The sequence below is a fragment of the Rhinoderma darwinii genome, chromosome 10, assembly GCF_050947455.1.
Source record: "Rhinoderma darwinii isolate aRhiDar2 chromosome 10, aRhiDar2.hap1, whole genome shotgun sequence".
Lineage (NCBI taxonomy): Eukaryota > Metazoa > Chordata > Amphibia > Anura > Rhinodermatidae > Rhinoderma > Rhinoderma darwinii.
In genome coordinates, this window is record NC_134696.1 from 94,229,812 (window position 1) to 94,252,276 (window position 22,465).

At 44.3% G+C, this 22,465-nt stretch overlaps 1 protein-coding gene across 8 annotated transcripts in view; it reads right to left on the reverse strand.

Moving 5' to 3' along the window:
- The window catches only part of ARHGEF1 (Rho guanine nucleotide exchange factor 1), a 67,525-nt gene that overhangs the window by 18,833 nt on the left and 26,227 nt on the right, over nt 1–22,465 (reverse strand). For 3 of the 8 annotated variants that reach the window (XM_075840326.1, XM_075840331.1, XM_075840327.1), the window contains 11 exons: nt 22,293–22,364; nt 21,091–21,204; nt 18,708–18,806; nt 17,848–17,890; nt 13,795–13,900; nt 12,302–12,442; nt 8,181–8,210; nt 7,296–7,398; nt 6,292–6,370; nt 2,723–2,758; nt 296–460 (listed from right to left, as the gene is read on the reverse strand). In XM_075840326.1, the coding sequence (XP_075696441.1) occupies nt 296–460; nt 2,723–2,758; nt 6,292–6,370; nt 7,296–7,398; nt 8,181–8,210; nt 12,302–12,442; nt 13,795–13,900; nt 17,848–17,890; nt 18,708–18,806; nt 21,091–21,204; nt 22,293–22,364 (988 nt within the window). The other 5 variants (XM_075840328.1, XM_075840332.1, XM_075840333.1 and 2 more) reach the window with 4 other exon arrangements.

Below are 22,465 nucleotides of genomic sequence, written 5' to 3' on the forward strand. Positions count from 1 at the left end.
ACATCCTGTTTCATCCTGGAATATGTAGTTCTAAAGAGCCTACGTGTGGTCATGTGGGAACGGGAGGTAAACCGGCCCACGGACCGTACCGGGATTTCATACATAGCAAGATTCACCCAGGGATTCAGAAGAAAATGAATGCCAGGAGGTAGGATTACAGTTATCAACAGCAAAACGACCCATGTGAAAAAGTAACTGCCCCCTTGAACTGGGGCAAAAAAAGTTACACCAATTGTTTACAATTATTTGACATAGCCACCCTCTCGAAACCTTGGTAGATCCCTATGTAACTAACCTGTGTCGCTGTCACTGGGCTCGCTGGGGGGTGGATGTATAGTCACCGACACTCCCGGGTCAGGAATATCTGTGTTGGACTTAGGCTTCACCGTGTTGCTGTCACTCCGGTCAAAGTTTCTCTGCCCGTGACTGATCTTCCGCTCTGGAACGGCCGGCTTGTCCGCTGAGGAAGCAGAATGAGGAACATGAAACAGACGAAAACAATCTTATATCTCCATCATCACAAATAGCCGGTAAAGAAATTCAGACTTCACCTAATCGCCTATCATTGTGACTAAACTAAGAAAAAAAATGAAAACAACATGTGCAAAGAAAAATTAAATATTGTTAGTAGGTGAAATAATAAAGGGGGACTCTCTGCCCACTCCGGGTGTGAGGGTATTTTTTTTTTTTCCTCGAAAGCCAACAGTCCTATCAAAACAGTATTTATGATCTAGTTCGAAACCTTAAAACTACGAGAACATGGATGCCAAATGCTACATTTAGACTAATGGAAGATTATCCATGGATTGCCTGGGCAAGGTGGCAACTTCTACCCTATGCCCTTGCCCAATTAAGTTGCTCAACTTTATCTTGGGTCAAGAACAACGTAGGGTTGCTCAATTTACAACGTTGGAAAAGACAGAGGGCCTCATTTATCAAAACTGGCCTTGTCGCCCATAGCAACCAATCACAGTGCATATCAACCAATCACTGCGCAGCTTTCATTTCTTAAACTGCTCTGGAAAAATGAAAGTTGTGCTGTGATTGGTTGCTATTGGCAATTAGGCCATTTTTTTTAGATAAATGAGGCCCTAAAGAAAACACCACCCAATACAAACCTGTGGTGCCCCATATGAGTTGCGAGACTAAAGCTGGCCATATACATTAGACAGACGTAGGGCGATGTTCGAATTATTGTTTGTCCAATGAATTTCCGTTAAGCCGACGTCATTATACACATTTCAGTTGATTTTGTTTCCATACACGTCCAATGGGACAAGAAAATTGCCGGCCGCAATTGACCAACCCTCCTACTCTCCTCTTTTGTAGGTTGTCAATTGCAGAACAATCGTTCATGGTCACACGAGTGACGCACTCAACTCCTTTTGATACTCAAACCAAAATTGAGACCGAGACAAAACGTTTAACCATTTTTTTTAGACTGTTATTGTCGGCCATGGGGCGTTTGTAAAGATCGTTTACTTAATTTTCTACCCGAGGATTATTCATTATGGTCGAAATCGTCCAGGGTCATCAACTTTCGTCCAATGTTTATGGCCAACCTAAAGTGGTCCCATTGCTCAGGCCCGAAATGTAATTTTGCAGTGTTTTTGATTTATTGTGCACTTCGGTTTCATTGACTACAACCATAGGACTCCATGTTTGGTTTCTACTATGGAAGAGTTGTTTTGTATAACTAATGTATTTGGATTGTTCCTGTGTTACTTATACCAAACACTGTTTGTTTAGGCTTCGTTCACATCTGCGTCAGGGATCCATTTGTGGGTTCCGTCAGGGAAAACCATAGGTTTCCGTTTGCGTCAACATTGATTTCAATGGTTGCGGATCCGTTGCAAATGGTTTCAGTTTGTCACCGTTGTGTAAGGGCCTGTTCACATCACCGTTCGCTTTCCGTTCCGGGGTTCCGCCGGACGTTTCCGTCAGGTGAACCCCGCAACGGAAAGTGAAACCACAGCTTCCGTTTCAGTCACCATTGATATCAATGGTGACGGAAACATCGCTAATGGTTTCCGTTCGTCACCATTCCATCAGGTTTTCGTTTTAACGACAGAATCAATAGCGGAGTCGACTGCGCTATGAATTCCGGCAGAAAACCGGAAACCTGCCGGAATGGTGACGAACGGAAACCATTAGCGATGTTTCCGTCACCATTGATATCAATGGTGACTGAAACGGAAGCTGTGGTTTCACTTTCACTTTCTGTTGCGGGGTTCACCTGACGGAAACCTCCGACGGAACCCCGGAATGGAAAGCAAACGGTGATGTGAACAGGCCCATAGGGTTCCGTCGTTTTGACAAGATCAATACCGTATTAGACTGCGCTATTCATTCCATCAAAACAACGGAACCCTTAAACAGCGGTGACAAACGGAAACCATTTGCACCGGATCCGTCACCACTGAAATCATGGTTCCCTTAACGGAAAGTTCAGACGGAACCCACGAACGGAGCCCTTACGCAAATGTGAACGAAGCCTTATAGGACTGAGGCTTGAACCTGTAAATAGGGCTGCAATCTTTACACGCCCTGCCATAAAGTGAATTAGTCAAAAGTGGTCCCCATGCTGCAAACCAACTCCCCCCACGTGGTGAACTTTTGGTACATTCCATCATGCGGGTGGTTGAGTGGAGCTAGTGACACGGTGAGTTGTTTGGGGGTTGGGAAAAGAAGAAAGAATGGTGGGTCTAAATTCTGAAGATACCTTCAGCCTCAACCTTTGTCGGTCTGGTCTCAACATCTGTGAAAAACACGGGGAGGAGCAGAGAGGAGGAAAAAAAAAAACAAGCGATGAAGATGAGGCGGGACAAGAACAAACCACCCAATACCCCTACGCATTTCAGAGCGCTAAAGTGGAGCCGTCAATTGCGCACAGTTTAGGTCGTGATCTAAATAATATTCACCTTATTCCATAGAAACTAGGGCGAGGTTGTATTATAATACATATTGATTGACTTCACTGTGTACAAGACGGCGCCACCTAAGGAGCATTTCTCCAAAAATCACCAGTAAGTATCCATAAGCAAGCCTATCTTTCCAGATCTATTCAGCCGTGCATTATCATCTGTCTACAGAAAAGGTTGGTGGCAACCAACATGGCCGCCCATCGCAACCCCAGACAGGATTCTTAAAATTAGATGACCACCCCGATTACGGTAATGATGGCCATGTTGGTTGGGTCACCCAGCTTTCCCTGAAATAGATACTACTAAGACAAGGCTGAATAGTTAACACACATATTCACTGGTGTTTTGTTTTTTTATTTGATGGGGCAATGCTCTTTAAAGAGAACCTTGTACCTGCCCATACATGTGCAGCGTGTAATGGGCAGGGCTGCACAAACCCGGTCTCATTATAAAAAAAATAAATATATATATATAGATATCTCCGTTATTTAGATATCGATGCAGTTATTTTTGGCGACCGATATTTAAATAACTCACTGAAATGTCAATGGGGCGTGTAATTGACAAGGGGACGTGTAACATCGCTGTGACACTGTCCAATCAGCTACAGACAGTGCCACAGCAAGATCTGGAGAGAGGTGAGCGCGTGCGCGCACCCGCAGCTCCGCCGCCACCACGGAAGGGAAGAGGAGAAGAAGAAGGTGAATTCTTCTTCTGTTCCATGGCGGCGGGAGTATCTTTGGAAGCGGCATCGGAGCTGTGGGCGGGTGCGCGCGCGCATTCTCACTCACTCTTCAGCCCTCGGCAGACAAGGACGTCAAGACTGTGTGATCTCTCGCGAGAGATCACATAGTATTGTCGTCCTTGTCTTCCCAGAGCTGAAGAGTGAAAGCATGCACGCGCACGCTCGCACAGCTCCAAACTCCGCGTGCACACGCTCTCCTTTCTCCAGTTCTTGCTGTGACACCGTCTGTAGCTGATTGGACAGTGTCACAGCGATGATACACGCTCCCTTGCCAATTACACGCCCCATTGACAGTTCAGGGGGTTATTTAAATTTTGGATACCAAATATAACGGCACCGATATCTAAATATCGGAGGAGGATAGGATTTTTTTTTTTAAAGTGCCCAGGGATTGTGCAAACCCGCCCCCCCCCCTCCCCTCCGATTACATGCTGCACATGTATGGGCAGGCGAAAGGTTCTCTTTAAGCAAGAAGCAACCATGCAGTGCGGCCATGCAGGTCTAGAGCGCAACAGCCATAGGAGCTTCTAGAATACGACAAGAAGTGCAAGTAAGGGGAGATTGGAATGGAGGGAGACAGAAAAGGCGTATAATGAAACAAAGCGAAAACACAAGTACATATTAGCACGAAATGGAATACAGCATGAATGTATCAGCTAGAAAGAAAGGTGCGCTGCCCATATGGGCTGCAAGTAAGAGGGAGTAAACAGCAGGGGAAAGGGATATTCCAGGATCACCATGCAAACTGGAAGATACAACCAACCCTATAGAATAACACAATCACATAACGCTGAAACATTTCTTTATAAAGTGGTTTGGACAACTCCCATTTTCAGATGCCCCTTATAAGGCTTGTTTATCCCATAGATGAGCTCCCCTGCCCGTCTCCTACTGTATATGTAAGAGCCCATATATACACACGTATTATCTATCTATATTAAAAAGGTAAGTACACCTTTAAAACACCATTTAACGGTTAATATATAAATATGATCTACAGTTTGTACTGATCCTGAATTACATATTGCATTACACTCCAGAGCTGCACTCACTATTCTGCTGGTGGAGTCACTGTGTACATACATTACATTACTTATCCTGTACTGATCCTGAGTTACATCCTGTATTATACTCCAGAGCTGCACTCACTATTCTGCTGGTGGAGTCACTGTGTACATACATTACATTACTTATCCTGTACTGATCCTGAGTTACATCCTGTATTATACTCCAGAGCTGTACTCACTATTCTGCTGGTGGAGTCACTGTGTACATACATTACATTACTTATCCTGTACTGATCCTGAGTTACATCCTGTATTATGCTCCAGAGCTGCACTCACTATTCTGCTGGTGGAGTCACTGTGTACATACATTACATTACTTATCCTGTACTGATCCTGAGTTATATCCTGTATTATACTCCAGAGCTGCACTCACTATTCTGCTGGTGGAGTCACTGTGTACATACATTACATTACTTATCCTGTACTAATCCTGAGTTACATCCTGTATTATACTCCAGAGCTGCACTCACTATTCTGCTGGTGGAGTCACTGTCTCCCAGCATTTCTTGCTCGATCAATGACTACATAGAGACTGCTCTGGTGATTTGCATTCTTGGAAGAGTCCTCTTTAGACCAGGCCACGTACAGACATTTGATGTAGGAAAAACGAAATCCCTTCCCTCCGTTATAGAAACTCAGCTAAGCTTTAAGGCCCTGTTCACACAGAGTTTTTTTAGACAAGTTTTTTTACGCGGAAACCGCGCCGCAAAACTCGTCAAAAACCGCTTGAAAATGCCTCCCATTGATTTCAATGGGAGTTGGACGAGTTTTTTTACCGCGAGTTAAAAAACCGCGTCGCTGTAAAAAGAAGCGTCATGACCCATCTTGAGGCGGTTTCCGCCTCCAAAACCCCATTTTAAATCAGTCAGAAAGAGGAAAAAAACGCCTCGACGAGTGTTTTGACGAGTTTTTGTCAAACCACTGTGCAAAAACCGTCTGGAGCAGTTTTTGCAGGAGGAATTTTCCTCCTGCAAAAAACTCAGTGTGAACACAGCCTAAGTAGTCTGTCTGTGGACAAGCTTGTTGACATATTTCAATAACAACCAGCAGAATAGTAAATGCAGCTCCAGAGTATAATAGGTTGTAGCAACTTTTATGTAGATTGAATATACCTACATACACCCTAGATAGCCGTCCGTTGACACCTCTTCCTCCTGACACCCCCATACACATGCACTCTCGGCCGAGCGAGCATGTGTACTCAATCAGGAGAAAGGAATAAGGGGCTGCCAGACGCCTTTGGCAGCTTATCACCGGTGAGAAAAAGGATAGAGAATGTTGAAATCCAACATAACTGTTCCTGCTTTCCCTCGACATCCACATAACCATTGACTTTAATGGGTATTGGGTTTCTGTCATGGTTTCCATCATTTGGCCGGACAAAATAGCGCCGCATGCTGCGCTATTTTGTCCGGCGAATAGGACAGAATCTGCGACGAAGGCTCCTGACGGAGTCTCTGGCGCAGATGTTAACACAGCCTAACACATCCCGTCTTTCTATAAAGACCCCGTCCCTTAAATAAAACGGGGACTTCACTTATGACCATGTACTCACTATGCGGAGTTTCATTTCGGTTCCAGATACTGAAGGGTTTTTTAGGTTTCAAGGTCTCATCTGGTTTCTTTGCAGATACCTGGAAAAAAGGAAGACAATATTACCCAATGACTAAGACTAGTAAACCCTGGGCTACCCCGCATTACATACTGGGTAGCAAGGTTGAATTTGACATTTGGCTCTGTGCTATTATGATATACATGAGACTGCAGGTAAAATTTCTACCAGCTGTTAAAGCCTTAAAAGACCAATTCAGCTCTGCTACATCTGCACATATGTCAGGGGGATGAAGCGTTATTAAGGTGCCTGGTACAGGTAGAGGTAATGTGCCGCACAGATAAGAGCTGCACAGTTTTACAGTGAATTACAGCGGTTTTGGGGTTAAAAGCCCGTACTTTACGGGCAAAAACTACAAAGGAAAACCGTGCTAATTCGCGGCACACTACTGCTGTGTGTACGGGCACCTTTCACTCGTCGCGGAAATGCTGTGGACTTTCCATCATATTACAATAGCAGTAAAGTGAATGTGATTTGAACAAATCGCATCCACATGCTGCAAAAAAAATTTTGGCAAAAATTTGTGTTGCGGATTTCAAATTCCGCATGTTATTTTCTCTGTAGATTTTACTCCATTCAATGCAAAAAAATTCAGTAGCCTGAACTTGAATGTGTAACATGCGGATTTTTCTGCCGATCCACCACAGATTTGCGGCAGATTTTTCTGCTGTGTCAACTTGGCCTTTCAGACTGGTCCGGTCCCGTGTCCAGAGTATCACATGACAGCTCAATGTTTGGCTTTTACAAAGTGCGATCATGTCAAAACTGACACGTAGGCGCACGGCTCGTTACATAATAAAGCTCTGATACACTGTAACGAGATGTGCAGCTGTGTTAGTTTAACACGGCCAGAAATGGGTTTCTGGATGTAACCAAGAATATTCCCGTTCACTGAAAGCAAGAAGAGATCTTGAAAATGGTGTGAAATTGCATTTACTATTGCTCACCATTTTCCTGAAAAAGCCGCTTTTGGATTTTTTGTTATCCGCCGCCTTGGTCTTCACCCCGATGTGCTTCATGTAGGCAGCTATGGCGTGGACGATGGCAGAACTGCAGGGACAAAAAAAATAAAAAAATTACAATGACTTTAAAATATATCCCCCCCCGTCCCCCAATCTCCATCATAAATTTTCTATACAATGCCTACCCACCCCAAAGAACTACTTTGAGGGGGGACGACGACAATGGTGACTATACAGCCATACTACTATGTCCTCTACAAGGGACAGGAGGTGGCCTGGAGTATCACTCAGGGACAATAACTGATCACAAGCGCTTATGGAGATCTGTGGTTGTCACCCATTACATGGAAGCACTGTTGCTAAGCAACGGACCAAGGAAAATTAGAACAGGCTTCAGACATAATGATTTCAGGTAAGAATGAGCTGCTTTCCTTTAGGAGGGGTTTCCTTAAGAAGAAAACCCCTATCCATGGGCCTTATTAGGGCATATAGATGTCATGGAGTGTCCCCAATTTGGGATTAGACAGTGTGGAGAGCCACTAATATAGAGTGGCTCCCACTGGCGGAATGATACTGGGCATTTTAATGAGCACATGTAATACTACTTTTCCCCTGTAGGTGCTGCTGCAGGGGAAAGGTGAGGCTCTTGTCTAGTGTTGCAGCTCAGCCCTATTCAAGTGAACGGGGTCGTGCTGCAATACCCGACAAAGCCCATGGTCAAGAGTGGCGCTGTTTCTAGTATTAAAAAAAAAAAAAAAAGACAGTTCCTCATCTGAGCATATTATACATGGAGTGATTCACTTGGCAGCTGGGTGGATTTCCTACCATCCAACTCTTCATTTTAACTGGCGGGCAGGAGCCTGGCATTACCTTTTCTCCTCGTCCGTAGAGATGTTTGGGCTGTAAAAGCAAGAAGAACATCATAGCTCAGCGTTGGTAACCACAGAAATCACGATTTACATTTTCCGACTGACACAGCAAAATAAAGAAGGATATGTATTTAAAGGTGGGTATATACAAAGGGCACAGCTGGCAAGCACAAGGCAGCCAAACAGGGCTCAGTACTGCCCTCTAGTGTGTGACTGTATTCTTACACCGCATGCATAGTGCAGAAATAGTCCCTGGTATCATAAATTGGAGGCGATAGTTCATCAGTCTTTAGATCTAATCAGTGCCAGATTATCAAATTTTCTGGATTATTGGACTGCCATACAAAAGTATAACCAATTAATTAGTAGGATTAAAGGAATATTATTATACAATGTATGAATGGATTCTTTGTAAACTTCGTGTTAAAGGCGTCGTTCTGTGTCAGCAAATTAAAGGCCATATAAAAGTTTGAAAGTTTTTTTTTAGTTGCTGTTGTTTTAAATAAAAGTGTGTATTAGTGTGTTTGTAAATACATTTTATTAAAAATTATTTTTACTTTGTAAGATACAGCTGGTCTGTATTCTCTATACAGAGCAGCTGTGTCTAGCGCTATTCACTGAATCCGCCAGTCCCGTGGACCTGACGGATTCAGTGACTGCAGGTCCTGCGTGTCATCCACCTGTAAACTATCACATCCAAGTTATGAATTTAGATGTGGTAGATTACAGGCGTATCCTGCGTGTCAGAGACATGCAGCACCCGCTGTCCATGAACCAGTCAATTGTAACTCGGGATTAGTACAGGATAAGTAATGTAATGTATGTACACAGTGACTCCACCAGCAGAATAGTGAGTGCAGCTCTGGAGTATAATACAGGATATAACTCAGGATCAGTACAGGATAAGTAATGTAATGTATGTACACAGTGACTCCACCAGCAGAATAGTGAGTGCAGCTCTGGAGTATAATACAGGATGTAACTCAGGATCAGTACATGATAAGTAATGTAATGTATGTACACAGTGACTCCACCAGCAGAATAGTGAGTGCAGCTCTGGAGTATAATACAGGATGTAACTCAGGACCAGTACAGGATAAGTAATGTAATGTATGTACACAGTGACTCCACCAGCAGAATAGTGAGTGCAGCTCTGGAGTATAATACAGGATGTAGCTCAGGATCAGTACAGGATAAGTAATGTAATGTATGTACACAGTGACTCCACCAGCAGAATAGTGAGTGCAGCTCTGGAGTATAATACAGGATGTAACTCAGGACCAGTACAGGATAAGTAATGTAATGTATGTACACAGTGACTCCACCAGCAGAATAGTGAGTGCAGCTCTGGAGTATAATACAGGATGTAACTCAGGACCAGTACAGGATAAGTAATGTAATGTATGTACACAGTGACTCATCCAGTAGAATAGGGAGTGCAGCTCTGGAGTATAATACAGGATGTAACTCAGGATCAGTACAGGATAAGTAATGTAATGTATGTACACAGTGACTCCACCAGCAGAATAGTGAGTGCAGCTCTGGAGTATAATACAGGATATAACTCAGGATCAGTACAAGATAAGTAATGTAATGTATGTACACAGTGACTCCACCAGCAGAATAGTGAGTGCAGCTCTGGAGTATAATACAGGATGTAATGTAGGATCTGTAATGTAATGTATGTACACAGTGACTTGCAGTATCCTAAAGCATAATGAGTTGTAAAACCACACCCAGGGGCAGACATGCTGCATGTTCAGTATACTCTGCAGGCGAGGGAGGAGGGGTGATGCCACCTTAAAAGGAATATACCATTGCTTCCTATCAGAGAATCTGGCATGCTAGAGGGCTAATTACTGGAGAGCTATGAGGGGGGGGGGGGGGGGGTTCTACGTGAGCAGCTCATACACGGTTCTTGCACAGGGGTCCTCCACAATCTACGTCCACACCTGACCACATCATTTACTATCACTATATCTAAATGTATATTAATGTCCAACAAAAAACAGATCCTGGTTTTAGTCCAAACAGCAAATGACACATGAAATCAGACTGTAAACCCGGCCTGCTCAGGATCTCAAGGGAATATCGCAGAGATGCAGAAGTGTTGCCATGTTCCCTATGCATTTAAAGAGGTTTCCAATTATTTTTTTTATCAATAAAGCTTCATTATTATATAAAAAAAAAAACATCCGCCACTTTCTACTATACTTTGTGTTTCAATTCCTCACCATTTTCAAGATCTCTGCTTGATGTCAGTGAATGGAAACAGTCTTATTTATGTCTAGAGGCTGAAAGACTGTACAGATCTAATACTTCTCACAGCTGAGAGTTTGTTACAATTGTATGAAGTCTAAACCATCCTCTGTGAGCGGAATACATCAGCACAAATCTCTTTCCTGCCCTGATCGTTTGTTACAATGTATCAGTGCAGGTAAAATGTGTGAGTCTGGAACTCAAGCTGTTCAGCACATTGTCCAGACTGGATACATTTATAATAGAAAAAACCAACAACTCTCAGCTTTGAGCAGTATTAGGTCTGTACAGGTTTTCAGCCTCTAGACATAACAACAAATAATACAGTTCACTGACAGCATGCAGAGATCTTGAAAATAGTGTTGAATCAAAATGCAAAGTATATTAAAAAGTTGCAGAATTTTTCATTATACAGTGGAAAACATATTTAAAGAGCAACCTGTGCAGGGAGAACAGGCAAAAGCCTCCAGAAGTATGCAACCCCCTTTAAATAGCAAGTTCGGACCTGGCTCCCCGCAGCCTCCTGATCAATGATCGCTTCTCTATAAATCGCATGTATAACACTCCCATGGATATTATAAACCTCCATCTTTCCTATAGAAGTGCAATAAACATACATAAGAAGTAAATCTAGAATTTAAAGGATGACTTGGCCTCCATATGTTCTTTATGCCCATCTCCCACCCAAGGAACTCACCCACAGAATATCATGTTTAGCGAGTGTGAGTTGGGCACTGGTGGTCTTGCTGATCATGGTATGATAGTCTTCTACAAGTATCTCCAAGTCCAGAGTCAATGAGTGGAGACAATAGGGACGGCGCGTGGCTTATATACCCCGCCACGCAGCAGGATGATGCAACCCACAGAAAAGACTGGGACGCAGATGTTCCGTGTTAGGGAAAGGAGACGCTGGATACTTCCCAAGACCATTTCCTGGGTATTAACCCTTAGGCCGCCAGAGCTACAGGGTCCGTACGCTCTGTAATGTCAGGCTGATCAAGCAGGCAGTGAATGGGTTAAGCTGCTCTGCAGAGTTAATTCCCAGAGGTGTCTGGGTTAATAAAGGGTCCCGACGTTCCCAGCCTGAGAGTTATATATAGAATCTGGAGTGTGGGATATTGGGGCTCAGTATAGAGGAGGCAGCGCAGAATGGGATAGCAGAGTGCACGGGATAGTGGCATAGCAGGGCGTGACAGGCACTGTACCAAGCGGCATGAAAGACACTGCAGTGAGTGGCATGGTGACGCAACAAGCACTGTAGCAAGCAGCACGGGGGTGCAACAGCCCCTGCACTAAGCGGCATGAGAGGCACGATAAACACGGCAGAGATTCGTTTGGGGGCAGAAGAAGCCCTGTATTTTGAGTTATGGGGGCATGAAGGACATTGCAGTTAGTGGCATGGTTGAACAACAAGCACTGCAGCAAGCAGCATAGGGGTGCAATGGACACTGCAGAGGGTGGCATGAGGGTGCAATGGACACTGCAGAGGGTGGTATGAGGGTGCAATGGCCACTGCAGAGGGTGGCATGAGGACGCAACGGACACTGAAGAGGGTGGCATGAGGGTGCAACAGACACTGCAGAGGGTGGCATGAGGGCACAACGGACACTGCAGAGGGTGGAATGAGGGCACAACGGACACTGCAGAGGGTGGCATGAGGGCACAATGGATATCTTAGAGTGGCATGTTTTACGTGTGCAGAACTGGAGCAAGAGGAGAAACCCGTAATGCAGCAAATGGCAGGAAGTGGGTCGTGCGCTTTAGCATAAAATTCTGAAGAAATGTTTAAATAACTAAAATTAGGATTCATCTCACCGCACCCCCACTCCAGTCCCCTCCCCCGTGTATTTTGGAGATACTCACTGCATATCATCCAACTTCCCCAGCAGACGTTCCGCCAGCTGTTTTTCTTTGGACTGTAATATATATCGGTCATTGGTGGTATAAGACTCCAGTTCACTCAGCTCCAGCTCTCCGGGCGTCATACCAAGTACCCGTTTGGACCTATACAAAGAATGCAGAGGAGATGTCAGCGCAATGTATACAGGAATATATGGTCATCAGCAACGCACAAAATAACAAGGAATCTACGGAGAAGCGGAAAGAGACATTACCAGAGATGAAGCATCGCAATCATTCTGACATGACGTGAACCCCCCAACCCATATTATCCTGATTAATTCAGCACCATATTGTAAAAGGCTGGATCCAGGTGAATGTGGATGCTTAAAGGGGTTTTCCAGACAGTAAAAATTGATGGCCTATGGGTCATCAATAGCTGATGGGTCGGGGGTCTGACTCCAAGGACCCCCGCCGATGCCTCATACGAGCGCTGCTTCCCCTTCATTTCTACTTTATCACTGTGAATTGTCGACGCACATGTAGTGGCCATTCACAGGTATTGCAGCTTTTTCTCTCATTCACTTCAATGGGAGAAGAATGCTGCAATACCTGTGGACTGCGCAATACCAAGGACCCCGACCGATCAGCTATTGATGGTCTATCCTGAAGATAGGCCATACATTTTTACTGGCTGGAAAACACCTTTAAAAGGGGTTTCCCACTACTGGACAACTGATGACCTGTCCACTGGTTAGGTTACCAGTATATGATCGGTGGGGGTCCATCACCCGGACCCCACAGCGATCAGCTGCTCTGGCTGCCTCTGAGCACCGGACGTCCATGCCGGGAGCAATTGGCTCCGGTCACGGAATAGCGAATAGAAGCAGAGCTGCAGTTCGGCACACGGCCACTATGCACTGTACTGAGCCAACTGCTTCCGGCTCCCTACACTGCATAGTGTGCAATGACATCCGGTGCCCGCAGGCAGCCGGAGCAGCTGATCGGTGCGGGGTATGGGTGTCGGACACGCACCAATCATATACTAATGACCTATCCAGGGGATAGGTCATCAGTTGTCCGGTAGTGGAAAACCCCTTTAAGCTACAGAATTACAGTGGTCCACCTCTATCTACAGGATCTGTCTATCTCCGATCTATGTATCTACAGTATCTATCTTCAGTATGGGCCCTTTGCCATGGGCCAATAAATAGGGAAAACAAGCGCTCGCATGAACACTCGTTACTGATCATTGCTCTGTGGAAACAGGTCAGCGATCAGCCAATGAGTCTTGTTCGTCGGCGGATCATATCGCTTACGCATTAAATATTATCATTGTCGCCAGGGAGATGGTAGAAATGTATGGGGGCGAGCGATCATAGTAACGATCGCTCGTCCCCAGAAATCACCGATCATTGCTCCTTTTGCTCGTCGATCGGCGCTCATTTTCACGGCCCATTTATCTATATAGCTATCCATCTCGTAGGCACAGTTATACAGTAGTAACTCACACTTACCTAAAATCTTCCAGCTGTCTGCAGATCTCTGGGATCTGATGACTCTGGATCTCCGTTATATATTTCTTCAGCATGTCATCCTGAATAAGATCTAACCTTGTGCGATCTGTGATAGAAAAAAGAAGAAGATATTTATAACAATGTTCTCAGCTTACCACCAATCAGAACCACATCTGCTGAGCAATGATTTACTAAGGAGATAACAGGGGTTTATCCAGATCAGACATCATTTCCATACCCTGGCACACATGAACACCTCTGTAATGGGGGGTCTCTCATGAACACCTCTGTAATGGGGGGTCTCTCATGAACACCTCTGTAATGGGGGGGGTCTCTCATGAACACCTCTGTAATGGGGGGGTCTCTCATGAACACCTCTGTAATGGGGGGGGTCTCTCATGAACACCTCTGTAATGGGGGGTCTCTCATGAACACCTCTGTAATGGGGGGGTCTCTCATGAACACCTCTGTAATGGGGGGGGGGTATCTCATGAACACCTCTGTAATAGGGGGGTCTCTCATGAACACCTCTACATATGCCCTATTAGGTTATATGGACGCCATAGAGAGGTGACCCCAGCTTGGGATCCTGTCTATCTGCCACTAAGTAGAGAGCCAATAAGCTATGCATTCTTTGGTCACTGTATGGCGGTATTTACTGTAGGCATTGCGTGGCCGTTACTTAGGCGCTATATGGTATGCTATTCTTGCAGCGTATGGCGACGGCAGCATGGCATGGTTATTTAGGCAACTGTATGGAAGTGTGGTTTGGCTACCATATTGCACTGTTATTTGAGTACTATACTATATGGCACCTATAGTTATGCATTGCATGGTACGGTTATTTGCAGACTGTATGATGAACCATATGAAGAGGCTTTAAAAAGGGGTTTTCCGAGTTATTTGAAAAATTGGCCAATGTAGGAGGGATGCAAATTTTTTTTTTACTCACCTTACAGATCCCCGTCGTTCCAGCGCCACCGCTCCATTCCTTCCCGCCGCTGTGTATTGACATATCTCCAGCGATGGCGTGATCGCTGCAGCCAAGCACGGACCTCAGCGATCCTCTGTTGTATACCCACTGAGACCAGTGATTGGCTGCAGCGATCGGGTATACAAGCACATCATCGCTGCAACTATATCAATACACAGCGGCAGGGAGGAACGGAAGCGGCGGCGCAGGAACGACGAAGACCTGTGAGGTGAGCATTTTTATTTTTTTTGCATCCCTTCTACATGCCCAATTTTTTAAATAACTTGGAAGACTTCTTTAAGAAAGTAGCATGCGGGTCACCGTGTAAAGCCGGCCCTGGATATTGCCATCATACGACTACTCATTTATTTGAATGGCGTTATTTAATGCTATATGTGTCGCCAGCCGCATCCTCCCCCATCAGTTGATCACCAGTAGGGATGTTTTAAGAGGGGAGGACCTCCTGGTGCCCCATGTCAAAATATACTAACCCTCCTATCCCAGAGCCGGGGTCAGGACACGGTCTGTGGTGGCGGCAGAGCGCAGGAATTAAGAGGCCCGCTGGACCAGGGATAGGTGGGTATCTGCAGGTCTGGTCTGGGGTCTCTATTATTTTAGAAGTTCTGGGGTTTGTATTTGTTTAGAGGGTCTGGTGCATTAATTTTGGGGTATGATGAAGGGGAGTCATATGCACTATTTGTGATTCAAATGCGATACGTTGGCGATGTCTTATATAAAAGGGCGAGGCATAAAGGAAGATAGTTACGGGTAAAATTCCATGAAATAAACCTCTGGTGTTCCCACTAGAATCAGGGGTAAATTGCAGAGTAGGTGGCGCTGTTCTAGTTGCAGTACCACTTATGGCCATAAGATGGCACTATTCCTGCACAGAAAAAATTGCCAACTCTGAAGGGAGGAGACAGGAAAACCATGTGCGGAGTTTATCAGCTTCACAACATCTCCTCAGGAAGCGATTTGCCTTTGTGCACCAAAGCAAAACTATATACAGAGTGTTCTCACCGCAGAACCACTGGGGCTCCTGCTGCTGCCCGACTAACAACAGGGGGGAAAAAAACCATTACAGCAGAACAAAGTATTACCAAATGATCAAAGAGTATCGCACTGACCGTAAAGGGAACGTCCTAATCAAGCCTGGCCCATAGTAATATCCTTACAACGCTCTTAAAGGGGTTGTCTAGTTTAGAAAACCCATTTTAAAATACTCTGTTTGGGAATCCTGAATTAACAGAGGAGGTCCCTGTGTTCTGCCTCTGGAGGACCCAGCATGTCTGTGCATTACATGGACTGTCCTTTGATTTCATAGGGTACTGTGTAATGCTTAATTTCCCCTGTGGTGGCGCTGCAGGAGAATTGAATACTTGTTGCCAGGTTCTTCTTCAGATTACAGATGATTGCTGGGGCTCCCAGCAGCCTGACAACCTATCAGCCTTTTTATAGAGGACCATACTCACAAAATTTTCCAAAGCAGACAACTAGGGTGAGCACTACATTTCGCTTGAGGCTAAAAAGCAGAAATGTGTAGGTCTCCACTTACAGTTTTAACCACTCCATTTGGACAGGAGGGTGTATAGACCTTACAGTTGATGGTTTACTTAAATTTAGGATCGGGTAATGGCAAGCTAAAATCCCCAAGACTCCAGACTGATACATTTTAAGCTCTGTTCACACCACGTTTCGTGTGTATATTCAATATATGCGTCTGGAGATACTCCCGGCATATGCGCTGAACATATCCATGGAGCCCTATGGACCCAGTGGATTCTAGGAGTGTCCTTCTGACATCTGCCGGGAAGGTATATCATATTTTATTTACTGTATGGGAAAGTGTAGACTGCTGTACTTTCCCATACAGTTGGCCACTGTAAAAATACATATACCGCGCAGTATACAGTATTTATAACATGGGTGTCTATAGGCAACGCTATTGTAACTGCATGGCATACAGTGGTAGACATCAGGCCTTTACGTTTCAGCACATACGTTGGGAGATTCCCTTGCGTATACACCAGACCTAAAGCGAAAACGTGATGTGAACAGTACCTTACCTGCACTGATACATTGTAGAGAACTATCAGGACAGGAAACAGATTTGGTTCTACTGATGTGTTTGGCTCGCAGAGGATTGCCTAGACTGGATACAGTAGTAGCAAACCCTCAGCTGTAAGAAGTATTAGGTCTGCGCAGGTTTTCACCCTCTGGATGTAAACCAGAATATTCCCACAACTGACAGCAAGCAGAGATCTTGAAAATAACGACCAATTAAAACAAAGCATATTATAAAGTTGCAGAACTTTTCATTATCCAACGATTACGCTTTATTTATATAAAACGGAGAAACCCCTATTAAAAGGGGTTTTCCAGCCAGCAAAAATTGATGGCCTACCCTCAGGATAGTCCATCAGTAGCTGATGGGTCGAGTTCCGACTTCCGGGACCCCCGCCGATCAGTTGTTTTGAAGGGGGTGCAGCGCTCGTACGCGTTTCATTTCTACTTGCTCACTGTGAATCTTCAACACGCATTTAGCGGCGAACAAGGGCAGCGGCCCCTTCAAAACAGCTAATCGGCTGGGGTCCCGGGAGGAAAGGCGATCAATTTTTACTGGCTGGAAAACCCCTTTAAATGTAAAATGTTATGCTTAAAAGGCAGCTCCACCCAAAATACATACACCTATTGCTGTTTTTCCATGGTTGACCTGTGCCGTTGTGCTACTTTGAGGGGGGTATCGCACTTTCCATTTGGCTCTAGGACAGTTTGGTGACAAGCCCAGCTGTGGCGGCCAATATTGGTTGTCCCCAACTATTCAAAAAACAGATATAGCTCAACCGCGAATAATAAACTTCTACTTACAAGGGCTTTTCGTTTTTTAGTTATGGAGAAATTGCTCTTTTACTATAGTCCGCCATAGACTATAACGCAGGCACCGCAAATCACGGCATATTTAAGTATCACGATATTGAAATCGCCCATGAAGCTTACCATGGGGGCGTAAACTTATGACAATACATTACATTTTTACAGACTAGTTGCAAAGGTTCCACGTCCACGGTATTAGAACTCACCCAGGTCAAAGGACACATTGCTCGGAATTGGGACACGCAAAACCTAAAGGGGAAAAAAAGAGAAGCCATGTCAGTCATTGGAAGAGTTTACAGCGATACCAGCTCAGGGAAGAGCTGCAGACGCTCAGGAATGTTGAGTCACTGGTGAACAATGCAGTGAAAGGTTTGCCCTCGGGTTGATGTTTGTACAAGAAGTCCAATAATTACCAGCGGCCGACAGAGGTATGATCCAAAAATCACACTTAAAATATTCCTGTTACCCCTACACAGCAGTGCGAGATCAACCAGGAACTATACTAGAAAGGCGCATGACTTTTGCAATGACATTAATGTAATTTTTTTGTATAGTTAAAAAAGTTATACAATTTCCAAATATACTTTTTGTATTAATTCCTCACAGTTTGCAAGATCTCTGCTTGCTGTTATTCCGCAGGAACATTTATTGTGTATTTCCAGTGGCTAAAATTCTGTCCAGGGTCATGTGATGGACACATAGGCGCACGGCTCGTTACACGGTCTTGTGATGGACACACAGGTGCACGGCTCGTTACACGGTCATGCGATGGACACACAGGTGCACGGCTCGTTACAGTATGTGTATCAGAGCGGTGTCTTCTAACGATCCCAGCACCTGTGTCTATCACATGACCATGGACAGAATTGTATCCACTGCAAGTAAGCAATGAATGTACCTGCTGAATAACAGCAAGCAGAGATCTTGAAAACCAGGGGGAATTAATACAGAAAGTATACTGGAAAATTGTATAACTTTTAATTACACAAAAGAAAACCATTCATTTGCTGAAACTGGACAAACTGGTTGCAAACTGAAAATGGCAGCTATTATATTGGATACTCACTGCTCCCTTCATCAGGAATGTGTTGTAGAAATCCGTAAAGGATTTTTTTCCCTCTTTGGCTGATAGGCTTCTTAAAATTTCAACGTGCAAGAAGCAGAGCTGCAGATACCGGACAAAAAAATGTTTAGAAAGCAATAAACATGATATAAATCACAATTCATCCATCAAGCAAGATTATGCTGCCACCTGCTGGCGACGTCAAGCACTTCAACGGACACGTCACTGTCTGTGCTTACGTTATATGTCTACCATGTGTGTGTACTTAAAGGGGGTCTATGCTATTAGTACAAAACGTTTCTAGAAACAGCGCCACTCTTGTTCAAGGCTGTGTCTGGTATTGCAGCTTATTTACTTTTATGAGCTTCAATCCCTGACACAGCCTACAGGCAAGATTGGCGCTGTTCCAGACCCATTCTAATATCATGCCCAGTTACAAATATCAATGTTTTTTGTTCTTAGTGGATACTATACAATGATATACAAAGGTTTCGTACTAAAGAGCAAGTGCCAACAGTCCTGATTTTTGTAGACCACAAATGGGTAAAAGGGGGCATTTCAGGCAACTTTGGGGGCAAAGCAGAAGACCCGCTACAAGCAGAATTGGGCGGGTCTTAAAATGTATCAAGATTTGATAAGTATGGCAACTGTGCATCTAACAGGGCCTCCTATAGGTTATAACTAGGAGGCTAATTCTGCTGTGTAATAGGACGCAGCATGTGCCACCGTGGAATGGTGCGGCAATCATAGAAGGGGATCTGGCCATCATAGCACCGGCTGGCCTCCATAGAAGTCTATGTCTCGCATACACACAATAGGCCTCATTTAGGAAAACTAGTGTAGACAAGTACAGGAAGTGTTGCCCATAGCGACCAATCAGAACTCTGCTTCTATTTTTCCAGAGCAGGTTTGAAAATCAAACAAGTGAGCTGATTGGTTGCCAAGGGAAACACTTCCTGTACTTGTCAACACTGGTTTTTTTTTATAAATGAGGCCCATTTTGTATATGGCCTGCGGTACAATCCAGGTGACAGTCACGTTGTCTGATCTCAACCCCCCCAGAATCGCATTGTAATAAATGGCTTCATTCACATGTGGGCAAACGGTATCGATTTTGTAGTGTCACATAAATGACAATGAAAACGTGACATTTATAAGGCTGATCTACGGACAGGGACTAACTCCTCAGCATAAAGCACACATTTAGTAGGGATTGGACACACCTGTAATAACCGAGATGAGCATCTGAGAACAGCATGGAGGAGAGAGAAAGAATAAATAAGCACAATCATTACAGACTATGGAAACACAAAGGACCTAAAATCCGTCATAGAAGCTGCCTCTGTATGTAGGTCCATTCATAGGACATAAATGTAGCCCACAAAAAAAAAAAGAGAAAAGGATCTGTCATTGGAGACCCTCAGGCTTATTAGCCGTTGGGCCCATGACTGAGGCATTGAAGGGGTTAAAGGAGGGATATATCTTGCTGGGGGTGGGGCTGTCCCAGTTATATATGTGGGCCTATTGGGATAAAGGGCACCCGCCCACTGGGTGTTTTTTGGGTGGTTTCGGGGGCGGGCAGACATCTTCCTCTTTTGGCCGTTACTTGTCCCACCCTCCCTCCCTATTTGTTTGTGTTGAATCTAATATTTAAAAAAAAAAAAAAAGTTTAAGAAAATTTTAAAAAATAAAGAAATAATTATTACTAAAAATTTTAAATAAGAGACAAAAGAAAGAATAAAAAAATATATATATTTGTCTCAGAAGCACTATGTATATTTTATACGGAAAATATACAAAAAACACTGTTTAGCGTCTCCAAGTTTTTCAGGTCATGAGGCATTGGATTCGGTTGGAAACTTATGTCACAGCAGGCGGTAATTTGTTAGTAAAAGAATTGACCTACATGCCCTTCATTAGGCAGGCTGGCATACGGGTGCCTGAATGTTGCCCTGAGAGTGACAGGTTGGGGATGATGAGAGTTGTCGTTTTCAACAGCAGGAAAGCCACCGGTTGGGAACTTGTACCGTGCCAAACCAAAGTTATCCCTTGGCACCATAACATATCAATCACTACACCTTGGCACATGATGTAAGAAGATGAGATATGGAAATTATGGGATTGGTGTCAGTGATAGAAGTAGGTTCCTCATGATGTTTAGCCATACGTCAATCAGTTTGATATGTAGTAATTTGATTTGATCTTGATATTAATAATTTTGGAGGAAAAATTGTGTTTTACATGTTCATACTAGATCTACTGTATGGTGGGGAGTCCATATTCTTGAAACGTCTTATGAATATCTTAGTGGTTAAGAAATACAATACAAATATAGTCCATGATAGCGCGAGAATTTTGGTTAGTTGGTAAAACGACTATTTCTTACCAGCGGACTTGGGTCAAACTGAAGTACAACATGGTGCAGAAAGACCATAATATAAGCAGGATGATCTTTTACTAGCTCAATACTCTGGAAATAACTCTGCTGGTCATCCACACTCTGGGGAGACAAACAGTGGAAAGAGTCAATGGAAGGAGGAAAACCACGGAGAGCCGGGAGACCAGTGAGAGGGAGGAGAAGTTCTTGACCATGGTGTCAAAAAGTGCAAGTCTACATAGTAAGATAAAAGGCAAAGGTAGGTGGATAAGAAGATGTGGTGGAGGGCAAAGGTAGGTGTAGGAGATAAAGTAAAGAGGAGTAAAATATGTCTGAGATAGTGTCAATAGCAGAGATAGCTAAATAAGGCTTCGTTCACATCTGCGTCAGGGCTCCGTTCCGACATTCCGTCGGAGCTTTCTGTCGGAACGGAGCTCCGACTGACACAAACGAGAGATTTCCGTTTCCTTCACCATTGATTTCAATGCGATTTGATAGTAGATTACGCTATTGATTCCGTCAAAACTACGGAACCCAATGGAACCCCTGCACAACTGAGACAAACGGAAACCATTGGCACCGGATCTGTCAACATTGAAATCAATGGTGATGGAAACGGAAACCTCCGGTTTCCGTTTGTCAGTCAGGGCTCCGTTCCAACGGAAAGTTCCGTCAGAACGTCGGAACGGAGCCCTGACGCAGATGTGAATGAAGCCTAAGATGGTGAGCTAAACAACAGAGGAAATCAGAGGAAACAGATGGTAAGGTGAAGAGCAGAGTTCTTCAGGAGAATAAGACTGTTAAATGGAGAGCAGAGATCTTCAGGATGTGGGATGAACAGCAGAGACAGGAGAATAAGATGGTGAGGAGAAGAGCAGAGACAGACAGGGGAATAATATGGTGAGGTGAAGAGCAGAGACAGACCGGAGAATAAGATGGAGAGGTGAAGAGCAGAGACAGATGGTAGAATAATATGGTGAGGTGAAGAGCAGAGACAGACGGGAGAATAATATGGTGAGGAGAAGAGCAGAGACAGACGGGAGAATAAGATGGTGCGGGGATGGGCAGAGACGGTGCAGTCAATGAAGCAAACCAAGACCAGTAACAAATAAATAGGACAAGAAGAACGAGCTCTGAAGAAAAGAGACTAAGAGTAGAGAACAGAGTTCCAACCAAATGAAGTTACAAAACGATCGCCCACCAATACTTACAGGTTCAATGTCATTCTCAAAGTCTTCATCCTCTGCTCCAATGATTGACGTGGCCCCCATGGAATGGAAACCCTGAGTAGATAGTCAACAAAGATGAAAAAACATTGGTAAGACACAACAGAGGAATACTTTTTAGGAGTCCTAATGACACCTCTGACAATGTTTTTAGGCTT